We start from the raw sequence: 12,998 nt of genomic DNA on the forward strand, positions 1-12,998 counted from the left end.
CAAAGTGATGCTGTTGCTTCTACAAGGACAAGAAATGCATCATTGGTAAATATGAATGTCAAGGCACTGAAGGTGCCACTGAGCTCTTTGTTATGTGACTGAGAGCAGATGCTGTTTTCTGCAGTTACTCTTGCTCACAGAAACAGTGGGCTGTTGGCAGTGTCATCCTGGGGTGTAAAGGCACTGCTGAAGAGAATGAGAACTTTACAAATTTTTAACAAAAAATGTAATTACTCTGAAGAGCACTGGCAGGCAGTTTCCTTTTCTGAGTTAGGCAACAGCATCTGTGGCATACACGTTCTCCTAACTCACTTTTGTTATCACTCAGCCACACTTGCTTTTCTTTTTTAGTGACACTGCTGTTTTTGGCACAATGCTTGCTTGTGTACTTGTGTACCAAGCATTCATTTCTATTTTGTGCGTCACTTGATTTAATCCTTTTTTTTTTCTTTTTAAGCTTCTGTGAATAATTTCTTTGATCTAGTGCTGCTGTCATCATTCCTTTGGTCCATGTTATGCCTACTCTGTGATGTTTGTGAAATGATGCAATTTAGTCCTGTTTTTCTGCAGTTATCCATTGCCTTGCTTAGCAGTGTTTGTTATGCTAAGTGTGGTTCCCTTCTGGTTTGGATCTCCACCAGCCTAAGTGCCCCACAACGCTCTTCTTGTAATGCAGGATCATCTTTGTGTCTGGAGCTCTGGAAAACCATGTCAGCTCACTGTGAATGTCATTCAGGACTGGGAAGTTTCCTTTCCTTGCAAGTTTTTAGCTTTGCTGAGGTAATACTGACTCTTCCATTAGTTCTCACTGAGGTGGCTTGTGTTAGTTTTGGTTGGTGAGTTGGTTTCTCTGAGAGCAGAGGCTGAAGCATATTACCACAAATCAGTCTCTTACGTATCCATTCAATTCCTCCAAATTGAAAGACTATCTCTGTAATCTGAAGACATTTTGTGGATGATTGAGAATATGAAAAAAAAAAAAGTAGGAAAAAAACATTTCTCCTACAGAGCTCAAGTAAAACTGAACTATTATTCAGACTCCTCTAATAAGCACAAGCACGCAACTATGAAAATGAGTTAAATGAAAGCTATTAATATGCATACATCCATTAAGTGTTACAAAACCAACTTCAGTAAAGAACAGTTACCTGGTGACACTCTTGCTTGCACATATACTGTGGACTGTAAGTCAGTCTTCTTTTCCATAGTCTTAACTCTCAGGCTTTCAGTGAAATCACTTTCTCATTAAGAGACTTTTTTTATTTGATTTTATCCTCGACAGCCTATGTTTTCTGGTGATCTTCTGTACCTAGGGAGTCTCTCAGAAGATTGTTTTCCCCAGTAGGTGAGTCTTGGGTGTCATGTTTTGCTGCACTGCGTGCCTGGTCCCCACCGGCCTAGTCCCAAATCTCTTAGAAGTCCAGTCCCTAAGCAAGCAGTGAGGATGGATATGGATTAATCAGGTGATTCCGAACCAGAGGCTGGGAAGCAGAGTAGCAGAGTGAGTGTAACTGAGAAGCACTGAGCACAGAGTGATGGAAAAAGGCTGGTATCTATTTGTCTTCATGTGTTTTATGGGGTCTTTGTGACTGTCAGAATCCTGGGTAGCTGGAGGTAGCTCGAGGTGGGATTTTTTGTTTGTTTTGGGTTTTTTGTTGGTTTTCTTTTTTTTTGTTTGTTTGTTTGCTTGGTTGTTTTTTGTTTTTATGGCTTGGGTTGGAAGGGACCCCAAGGATCAAGTTCCAACCCCCCTTCCACAGGCAGGGCCACCAACCTCCAGATCTGGTACTAGACCAGAACCCTAGACTAAGGTTCTTGCATTAAAATCATTTGGCAAATGCAAAGTTAGGTACAATGGCCAACGATTGTTTCCTGAGGCATGTCTAAGTTTGGGACTTTATAGGCTAAAGTCTAACAGTCATTACTTAAAAGATGACTTGATGGCAGTGCTACATTTGTGCCTTTTGATGGGCTTTATTAGACATGAATTTGGTTTAATTGGAGCTGTTGGTATGCAAGATAGCATCACAGAAAAGTTTGATCTCAGTCATTAGGTCTACTCAGTGTCCAAACCTGACTATTAATTGCCCTTTCTAGGGGGCAAGGAGTTTGTGTTATCAGTGAGCATAAGGTGTAGGACAGCAGGCTGGGTGTGAAAATGTTTGAAGCTGACAGTGAGATGGTTGTTTCAAGGTGTTAGTCAATTGACCCACAATGTTTCAACAGTAATAAAAAATATTGAACTACTCTTCTCTTGTGACTGTGCTTGTTGTGTAAATATTTGAATATTTATCTAAGTACTGCAACATGTACATATAGAACAGTGCTTATTAACAAAGGTTGTGGCTATGTTTAAACACGTTTTCTGCATTCCTGTTTGTATTTGTCTTACAGTGTTTTTATTTATATTGTCTGTTTTAGACCTCTGGTAAAATTAGACTTCTGATCTTTGGTAAGTGACACGGATTTTCCTACCAGCTTAGGCACTTTTAAAAGTAAAAGCTTTTAAAAACAGCTTTTACTTTCCACTTAATAGTTCATATTATAGTGCTCCCTGTTTGTACTGGGCTTGGAGAAGTCCAGGTGGATTGAAATAGTTCCTTTCTTTCTCTTTCCTTTTTCTTTCCTCCTCTCCCACCACCCAGTCACTGGCATTCTTCAACAGAAACATTATATAGTTTGAAAGAAGCACAGCTCATAGGTTCATAACATTCCTCAGAAGCCAGGTACTGCAAAGCAGTTGGTGGAGGCTAGATTCATTGTGTACATTGCTTGCCAGGGAAACATAAATGGGGAATGCTGGGGAGATCCCGTGGATAAAAACATCAGAATGGGTGCTGACTTGTAAGTTCACTTAAAAGCAAGTTTAGCTCTGTGGTTTTGTGCCACCAGCTATCCCAAAACAAATTGTCATTAGAGTACTCAACTTTAAAAGCTCATCAAAGAAATCTATGAATTAGGGTTACTTTAAATTTCAGGATCTTAGCGGTGTTTTGTATGATGTGATGCAATATATAGCTACATTTGCTGTGGAATTCATTCTGGCAAACTGCAGTTTAGGGATACATACCACACTGCTGCTCTGTAATTACTTAGGCTGAGGCCAGCTCCATAGTGAGAGGAACCGTAGCATATATACATAAGATTAAACAGATGACAGACCAAAAGAGAGTTTTCAGCTGTGAGGAAAGACAAATTTATCTCTTCATTCAGAGCTTTAGGGCTCAGACTGTGTGGTCAGGTGGGCAGAGTTAAACTACCCCTGGGCCAGGGTCCTCTGCTCTCCTGCCCTGAGGCCCTCTACTGTAAATCAGTATGGCTCCATTCAGTGGCCCTGCTGATGAGTGAATGATTAACCAAAACCTATCAGCCGGATGGGAGATGGGCACTGCTAAATGACTTGAAAGTAACTCCTGCATACACATCAGCTGATTAAATTATTTGCCAGTGAGTTACTCATACTGACTGAAGTTCAAAGCTTTCTCTTCTGGATGAGAATAAGACGTACCAGCACAGTTTCCTTAAAAATTCTCCACGAGTGCAAGGCAGATACCTCAACAAAAGGCTGTTGCCACCATGCAGAGTATCTAGCAGTGCCTGCCCCACTCTATGAAATTCCCAAACTGGATAAGGGCAGGCTAAGAAGGGAGAATTCCTCACGCCTTCCTGGGAGGACTCTGCTAAAATGGCAGCCCGCGATCCAGTTGACTTGCAGCCTGTGCGTGCGGCCACAGCACTCACCGGAATGCTGACGTATTTCAAGCTGTGCCAGGCTGGTTGGTGAGCAGAGAGCTCTTGGACGACTGTCAGCATGTGACGGTGTGATTGTGTAGAAAGTCTCGCAGCAGGACTGCTCGGAAACCGGATCTCCTCGCTTGGGATTCGCCAGGGACATGCTGATACCTGTGACTGCGTCAAGGAACTTCGTCGTGTCTCGTCAGGCCTACGTGTGAGTCCTGTGAAGGCATGCTTGCAGAACGCAGGGCTTTTCCACCAGGCACCATTAGAGCAGTTTGCTGAGGAGGAGGACTGCTGGGTGCTGGGGCACCCGGGTGCAGTGCTGTGCATTCCCGCTCGCTCACTCTTCACACAGCAGTCGAAAAGCAAAGAATGATTTTGAAATCCATGGAATCACTTCAGCTATTTACATGGAAGAGGATAAAACATCATACTTGCTACTTCAAACTTTGTATTATCATTTGTGTTGGATGCTTGCCTCTTCAGCTTTGTGTGAGCGGTGAACGTATGCACATTTAGAGACTGCAGCTCGTGTGTGTTAAACAATGCTGACCCTTCATGGTTAGAGGCTGCAGGTGTAGCAGCTCCACGTGCACAGGTGTCCCTGCGACTCCTGGCAGCCCTGAACGCATAGGCCTGTTCAACAAAGCGGAAGCAATGCTGCCATTGAAACACATTTTTTCTGGAACGTGTGTTTTTATTTACTTCCTTACCGCCACAGTCCGCTCTGGAAAAGCTCACCGAGTCCCACGTTGTAGCCGGAGCGCTGCAACCTACCCTCCGGTTCCGCAGGCTACGGCAGCGCTTCCCCGCAGCCAGGCCTGTCCCGGGGGGCTGGCGGCCGCGCTGGCCGGCGGGCAGCCCCGCCCGTGCCGCGTCCCGGCGCCGCGGGGGCGGAGGGGAGCGGCCGTGGGCGGGCAGGGGGCGGCCCGCCTCTATCCGCCGCTCGGCGGTCCCTCCCGCGCTGCCCGGGGCCGGGAGCGGGGCGCGCGGAGCTCTCTTGCCCGCGGCCGGCGCACGTGAGGGCTGCGCGGGCTGCGGGGGCCGGGCGCGGGGCTCGGCGCTGAGGCGGAGGCTGCGGTAACCGCCCGTCCCAGGTGGAATTGTCCCTCCGCCGCTTCGTTTCTGTGAGTTTTATATATATATTTGTTTTTTTTTTTTTTCCGCCGTTGGAACCGAAAGCGCGTTCGCGTGCGACTGTGTGTTCGCCTGCGGCATTCCTAAAGCGGGCGTGAGGCGGAGGAAAGCGAAACGCTGCCTGGAGAGCCGACCGAGAGCCGCAGTGCCCCCGGGGCTAAGGACGAGTCCGGGGAGGTGAGCAGCTGGCGGCGTTCCGGGGAGCGGAGGGCGCCCTGCTCCCGGGCCGGGCGGTTCTGACTCCGTAGCGCTGCGGGGCGCGGAGTTGGGGCCGGGCGCTGCTGCGCGTCAGGTGGCACCGGGTCGGGAGCTGCGCGTACCCGCGGGGGCTGTGATTGCCAGGAGGTAACGTGCGAAGGCGGCGGCCGTTCTGACAGCTCGCCTGCTCGTTTTGTTATACTGATGTGAGTGTGTCTTCTGCAGCAGCTCTTAGAAGTACTGAGCTGCTCCGCTTCTGTCCCGCTAACGGGCCCTGAGGGACCCTGTGAGTGTCGCAGGGCTGCTGCTGTGTAACGCCCTTCTTGCACGGGCGCAGTGTGCTCACAGCCTCGCTCAGGGATGAGGCTGATTCCGTAAGACTGCTGGTATTTCATTCCCTCATTCTTTTAGTACATTAAAAAAACAAGGTGTCCCTATAGCTGCTCTCGTGGTTTTTCAGTCTAGAGGTCTAAATATAGTTCTGATGTAAGTTTTTCTTTTTCTTTTTTTTTTTTTTAAGTGCAAACTTGCACATTGATGTCTCTAATGACTGCGATACCAGCTAATTACGGAGAGGGGAGGTGTGTGAGGAGGAGTGCTTTCCCAAAGACACTTGAGAGTTCAGGAAAAAATGTTTTGAACTTCTGGAAAGCATTTTGGAAAGTTCCCTGTTAATGTTGTCAGGGCAGACTCCATGCGTGGCATTCCCAGTAACTCAAAGGTAGGGAGCAGACCCCTTTATTCCTCTGAAGGCATTTAGAGGTGGCTGTTTGGGTCAGAAGTACACGTGTTGAACTTCACAAGCAGTGTTGTTTTACCACCGTGACGCTTCAAGGCTGAAGCATCCCCCATGGCTATGAGGTGATGATGAATTGCCTTAAAATTGTTTTCCAACCTTAATTTCCCCCTTTGATTGTAAATTACAGCCTCACCACATCTGACATTACTGCACTGAGCTCTGTTATGCATGCATAAACCAGTGTGCTGTGAGTGTGCATTCACACAATGAGAACACCTTAACCGCTCTGCGCGCTTCCAGAACGCGTGAGATCAGTGTGTGTGTTTGCTTGTAGGAGTGTGTAAACTGTTCTTGTAAAATGGATGCAAAATGCCAGGGATAGTTGCACTCACAGCACGAGGAATCAGTGGTGGTGAACTGGCTGTGTAATTTAGGTAGTGCTAAAAGCTCTTTCTCCAGTGTCTTTCAGTATTCCGCTGCTGAACTGCTGCCTTTTCCCCATCCCACAGCCGCGTGGTTCTGGGCAGTTGTGAGCTCTGCTCAGAACTGCAGCTCGGGTTTGCATATTTCATTATTCTGTAAATCCTGATACGCTCTGCAGTGTTGATGTTTTGCTGATTTTAGTACGTAAACTCCAGCGACTTTCTCTGTGCTGGATGCACAGTAACAACATTAATCTTAAACAGAGGTGAATGCGGATCTATTCGTGTAGCGAAACGGGAACAGCTGGGGACTTCTGTTCAAGGTCATGTAAAAAAAAAAGGGCTGTACATCTGGAACTGAAATTTGGGTTTCTCCAGCTTAATCCCCTGTGAAAGGGGCGACGTGAGGCTGGATTTGTTTGCTGTGTGTTTACTGAAGCCTGACTGCCCTCTTATGTAGAACCGAACAAGTTGCAGGCGGCTGGTATCGGTGTGTGCCAGACTGCTGGGAAGCAGCTCGTGGTGCTGCTGCTGCTGCACCTTCTGGTCTGTGCTGTCCTTAGGCATCTGCCCTTAGCTGTAATTGGACCCAGTGTGTAGGAAGGCTGAGGAAGCATGCCAAAAATGTGCAGGTAGCATATGTAATGCAAGCTTGGGTCTTGCTTGGTCTGCTCCTGCTGTTAGTCAGTCACCGCCTGAGACGCTGTGACCTTTCTGCAAACTGTAAACACAGGCTAAAGATTAAATTAGTATATATACCCATGTACAGATTAGAAGCCATCTTTTATTGGTGGTAGTTGTGCTTAGGCCCATTTTATTACTCAGGTATTGCTTACCACAGCAAAGAATCTACATTCTGTTATGTATTAAACAGGAATGCATACAGATCCTATTTTTTATGTAGAATATGTATTTTTTTATCTGTTATACACTGTATATTTATAAATGTAAATAATGTATTCATATGCGTAAGGTATGTCTGCTAACTTACTGGAGCTTATTTTAGGAGGTGGGCTAGAGAGAAGGGATGTTCTTTACTGCAGAAGGGAGGTGGGAAATAGTAGAGACTGAAGAAAAAAGTGACTGCTTTCATTCCCTTGGTTTAGTTTTCAGTTCACTGCATTTTTCTACTTGTAGAAAAGAATAGCAGGTAGAATTGGACTTTGCCCAAATGGCTGTGGAGTAGTGGTTTGCTCTTCATGCTGGTGCTACTGAGGATTTTTAACAAGCAAGGTAGGTGGTGGGTGTGTAAACAGTGAGCAGCCTTTCTTTCCTTCATACCAATGGCTGATTTAAAAGAGGGTTTGAAGATAAGACAGGGGTTGGACAGAATGTTTTGGTTAGTGTTCTCCTTTTTCATCACCTCTAATTTCTGGAGATCTGCACTGGTATCTAGTGTTTTCATACCAAAATGGTATGTGTGTGGTATGTGAAAGAGTAGTCTGTGTGCAGCCTGTTTCTTTCAGAACTAGATTATTTAATAGCTTCTAGGCATCCATCTCTCCTTAGAGAAGAACAGTGATCTGTGTTTTGCTTTTGAATCTTCTGTGACTCCTACAGTCCCTGTCTTTCCTCCCCCTGTGTTTCTGCATTGAATTGTGGATAGCTTGTATCTCATTTCCTGGTGGTGAATGGTTGGGTCACTCCTTTTCATCATACAGAGCAGAGAATAAATTGGCTTTCTCAATATATCCGTAATGTCCAATGATACATCAAGTTGATATCAAGGTATCTGTGGAGAAGGCTGTGAAGTGATGAAAAGTGTGCCGGAGGTGGTGCTCTCTAAAGTAAGAGGACATCAAGTAATGTCTATAGCAAATAATAGGACTCTCTCCTGTGTCTTTGTTCTGGTTTCCCTTAAGTCTGTTCTGTAGCTGGAGTTGCACTCAGGTGGGATTTTCTGCAGCTGATTTTACTTGTGACTCAGTTCTAGAGTAACTTTTTGCAGGTGGATTGTTAGTGTGTAGGGGAAATGCCTGTTCTGTTCTGGTAGGTGAGTATGGATCCTGGTGAGTCTTCCAATTATGCTTGCAGAAAGATTGGCTTATGGGCTTTTTGACTGTTCTCTCTGCTTCCCTTCTATTACTTGGAGTGAACATAATAGTTGTTTTATTTCAGCCTTAGTCAGAAGCATTTAGGGCAATTTGACTACAGCTATGAAGGCAGCAGTGCTTCCTAACCTAGTTGTGGTAGAGGCTGAGTCATGAGCTTAAAGAGAGAGGGTCTTTGGTTTTGCATTGATATCGTCTTCAGGTTATTCTCATTTAGAAAAAGAAAACGATCTGATTAAACTTCAGAAGTGTTTTATGATATGTTTGGAGCCTATCTTACATAGAATGGAGTTGAGAGGAAGTTGCTGTATGTCACAAATTCCTTTGTGTTTGCTTGTTGCATGTAACTGTAATGAGGTTGCACAAAGGGGTTTTTGTGAGGCATTCAGAAAATTCTTCATTTGTGTGTCTAGAGCTATATATGTTCATATTGAGTCAGTTTTGCTATTGCCACGCTCTTACTTCAGCAGAGGTAAGAGTCAGCTTGAAAGTTGGCATTGTTGCAGCTTCCTACAGGAAACAGTGAAAATATAGCTTGCTGCTGGACAGCCGCAGTGGAGAGAATGGAAGTGGAGCTGCTGGTTAGGCTTGAAACTTTGCCAGGAGGATGCGTGACTTCTGCTCTTCCCTTGTCTATCTGTCTGTGCCTTCCCGTGTTTCAGGCCTCAATACTGCAGTGACTTGATAGTTCTCGCTCATCTCAGTTGTTTTTAACAGCATTGATTTCAGTGTTAATGTCCTGCGTGATCTGCATGCTCTTTATCTAGTGCCCAAGTATGATTTTAGGGTATTTCTTTTACAGATTGTTCTTTATTTTTTAAAAAAGCTTCTCCTCTTTTCTGCTTGTTGCCAGCAGAGGCAGTGTTTGCTTGTTCCCAACTACAGAGAAGCTATAACCAGAGGCAGAGACTTCTCACCTGACAGTGTCCATCTGTCCCATATCTGGCAACCTTCAGGACACTGTAGTTTGTGCTTTTGGAGCTGTTGTGAGAATGCTGTCTCTTTGCTTCTCATGACTTTCATGTAGTTATCACGGCACTATTGGTTTTACCTACTACTAACAATTCAGCACGGAGAAGGTTAAGGTAAATCTGTCCCTAGTTCTGCAGGCAGACCTGCAGTTCTGACACGTTCTTCAGAGCTAGTGACTCACAACAAATAGAATTTAAAGAAAGCTCTGATATTCTGGAGTGTAATGGCCCAACCGATAATGCATTTATTCCAGCCTTGTAGCTTTGGTGACCCAGGCACAACTCAGAGGAGGTGCCTCAGGGAAGGAAAAGAATCCCAGCTGGGGACCTTCCAGGTAGCTTAAAGAAAGAAACACGAGCATTGCAATTTCAACTTGTCAGATGATTTATTTTTTTTTCTGCCCAGCAAGATGAATAAACTCTTCCTGAATTAATCTGGGTGACACTTCCTCCTTTTGTTTCCCCTAGAACTTTGAGCTTCTGATCTGGAATAAAGCTCAATCTGCTAAGTAATGTTCTTTGTGCTACAGCTTTTAATCCGTAGTACTACTTGTGTAGCAGTGGAACTGTGGAACCAAGAATCAAAGGTGAAAGGGATCAGAGAGGTGCAGCCTGTATTGTGAGAGTGAATGTGTGCATGTTAGGAATGAATGTCAGTTTACAAGAGGACAAAGACACTGAATGATGTTAGGCAGGGAACTCTTAATTCTTGTTAGAGCTTTGCTGTTTTCTTTATGTGATGAGCAGGAAGGCAGTTCCTTGAGCTGTATCTGAAGTGGCTGAAGATTGACATAAGTGTTCAGTGAAGTGTAAGCTTAGCAAAATGCTGACTGAAAGCAGCGCCCGTTGACTTTTTTAGAGGGCCTCTTATTGCTGCAGATGAGTACAGTTAACCTTTAGATCTTAAAAATAGTGTGGGGGAATGGGTGAAGAATAGCCTTAAGGAAGTTCTAGTGTGAAAAGGGAACTGTACCTTGTTGTAATAAGGGTTTTAACAATGGCTTGCCAAGGGAATGGAGAAACCAAGTTGAAACTTTAGGTCAGTAACCGTGCTGTAGTCCAATAAAAAGGGGAAGGAGAAAAGCTCAACTCTATAATTGCCAGATCAGTGAAGAACAGAACGCTTGAACTGACTACAGATGTAACAAAAAGTCATTCTCTGGTTATGTTGCAGTATGGATGATCTATGACTCAGCTGTGATTACAGTAGTTTCAAACAATCCTTTTTGTTGAAAGTCATCATTCTGAACTTTCAAAATTACTTAATTTTAAATTACTACAGGGGGGATAATAATGTGAAAGTTTGACTCGGGGAGATGTTCTGGCTTTTGAGAACAAGAAAATAGTTGGCTGACTGTGATTAGCAGGGTATCGAGAACATCTTTTCACTGAATTCCAGGGGCTTCAGCCTTCTTGCCAACATAAATATGGGTGTCTCTCTAATAGCAGAATTACCTCAGATTAGTTTGTGTTTTTGAAAGTTTATGGTATGAAATACGCAATCCATCTTAATACCTCACTGTTTTAAGAAAACAGGGAGTTAAACGTTGAATCGGGCGCTCCTTTTTGCTCTGGGTGTTTTGAAGAGAACAGTAGCCTCCTCTTACTAAAAAAAAAAAACAAAAAAAAACAAAAAACAAAAAACAAAAACTTCTCTCATGTTTGTAACTGACACACAGTGCTTTAGAAGCTGAGCCACGCTCACTGACAACACACTTCAGATGGCTGCGCAGACCTGAACAGGGGCTGCAGGTATTTCAGTGGTGTTCTCCAGCACTCCTGAAGCTTCCGTTACTTGACGTGTGGCCTGGTAAGAATTGGCTTGTGCTCACTGCTAGGTAGGGAGAGTATTCCTCTCTTTGTAGGGCAACATCCAGTTAGCACCAAATGCTCCAGTCTTTTGCCTTTCTTGAGTTCTGTAAGGAAGTTAACTGCTCTGCTGATGGGAACAGACACCTTACTGCTCTGCTAAACGCAGGCTATGCCAGGTAGAGGGTAGATATTCAGGCACACGATGCTGCCTGTGTTCTCTGAAATTCACATGAAAAAAATTTCTAATGTCATCTTTGATCTCTGATGTGATAATTAAATCCACTCAGCACGTTCTGGCAAATCTGAAATGCCTTCTGGTACAGCCTCATGCAGTTGAAAATACTTGGTCTTGAAAGAAACCCTTCTGAACGTAACGTCAGTGGCTTTTCTCAGCTGATACCTAGTTGTTATTTCACTTGGTCCTGTCTTTATTCCTTCAAGTGGACCCCAAATCTATTTCCAGCATGCATAAAGGAGGCTTTTGTGTTGCACTCGAGTCCTCATGAATGATTTCAGTGAAATGACAAAGGACCAAAGGCATGAAAACTTGCAAAATCTTGTGCTTGTCTGTGTACGTGCATAGTAAAGTGTATTTCCTGTGAGGAAAAGTTGTTGTCGCACAGGTTTTAGCACTTCGAGCTAAGTGTTCCTGGACTTAATTTTCTTTTTTATGTTCACTTTAAGGTTACATGATGGAATTCACGTTTTCTCAAGAAGAGTTGCATATCTTAGGTCAATACCGTTGAAGATACCTTCTGATTGCAACACCCCAAGCACAGTCCTGTAACGAATTTGCTGGAAGAACGCATACAATGGATCTCAAAGAAAGCTGCCCAAGTGTTAGCATTCCCAGCTCTGATGAACACAGAGAGAAGAAAAAAAGGTTTACTGTAAGTATATGAGTATAAGCATTGTAGGGAAATGTGTAGGTTATCGCTACTTGGAAGTGTTATTTGTTTTCAATAGTGAGCTTGTTTCTATTTTGAACAAGTTTACAGAAATCTGTTCACTTGCTCTTGTGAGTACTGGCCATAGTCCAGTGTGAGAAGCTGTGAATGTTTTACAGTGCTTAACTACTTTCTGCAAAAACAATTTGACTTTGCAAATTTCTGATACTCCCCCTCCACCCACCCTCAAATAGCAATGTTTTATGTCTTATAAAATATGGAAGTTTTCAAATGTGCGTATAACGTTTTAGTGCCAAATCAAATTCAAATTTGGCATTCTACGTGATTTATTTTTGATGAAAACATTCATTTTGTAAAGGAATAAAATATGTTTATGAACTTGCCATTTTTTTTGTAGGTATCACATTTTGATATTTTGTATATAAAAGAAAAAAATCATAAACCATCACAGTTTTGAAAGACCATTTCTCAGTCTTCCTTCCTGTTTTCTGATTGTAATGCTTATGAGTTTTTTCCTATCCTGTTCCCATTTCCACTCCTTGTCATTCCCCTCCCTTTCTTTTTTGGTCTTCCAGTTTGACCTTCTTTCTGGAAATAGTCTTCCCATTCTGTGGGGAGACTCTTGCAGATTGAAAAACAAAATTTTGTGCACTTGTGTGTGTTTGTATACAAAGACAGCATAATAATCATTTAAAAAGCTCAGACTGTTTCATTGCTCTTGTGCAACTTCCTCTAAGCTTATTCTGTCTCTCTCTCTCTGAATTAGTCACTCTTCAGAAATGGAGTGTAAATACACTTAGACTCAACTGCTGCCTGAAGAATATAACAAAACAAAGATTTACTTAATTATTTGTCTTCCCCCCCCCCCCCCTTCTTCCCCTTTTCCTCAGTGAAGAATGATATTCAATCTTCAAGTATGTCAGAGTGTAATTTGAGGCATAAATGTGATGGTAAAAGGAACAAGAGACTAATCCTTTGAATGTGTGTGAAACTCAAATGAGCAAATAAAAATAAAAGCCGAG

General features: G+C 43.7%; 1 protein-coding gene across 7 annotated transcripts in view; it reads left to right on the plus strand.

Annotated features, from left to right (window-relative positions):
* The window catches only part of SGK3 (serum/glucocorticoid regulated kinase family member 3), a 57,854-nt gene that overhangs the window by 19,814 nt on the left and 25,042 nt on the right, over positions 1 to 12,998 (plus strand). For 5 of the 7 annotated variants that reach the window (XM_031604880.2, XM_090137663.1, XM_031604878.2 and 2 more), the window contains one exon: positions 11,753 to 11,958. In XM_031604880.2, the coding sequence (XP_031460740.1) occupies positions 11,881 to 11,958 (78 nt within the window). In that variant the 5' untranslated portion in view covers positions 11,753 to 11,880. Of the gene's footprint in view, positions 1 to 4,724; positions 4,866 to 4,887; positions 5,053 to 11,752; positions 11,959 to 12,998 lie in introns of those variants that run through there. The other 2 variants (XM_031604877.2, XM_031604879.2) reach the window with 2 other exon arrangements.

The sequence above is a fragment of the Phasianus colchicus genome, chromosome 3, assembly GCF_987193195.1.
Source record: "Phasianus colchicus chromosome 3, bPhaCol1.hap1.1, whole genome shotgun sequence".
NCBI lineage: Eukaryota > Metazoa > Chordata > Aves > Galliformes > Phasianidae > Phasianus > Phasianus colchicus.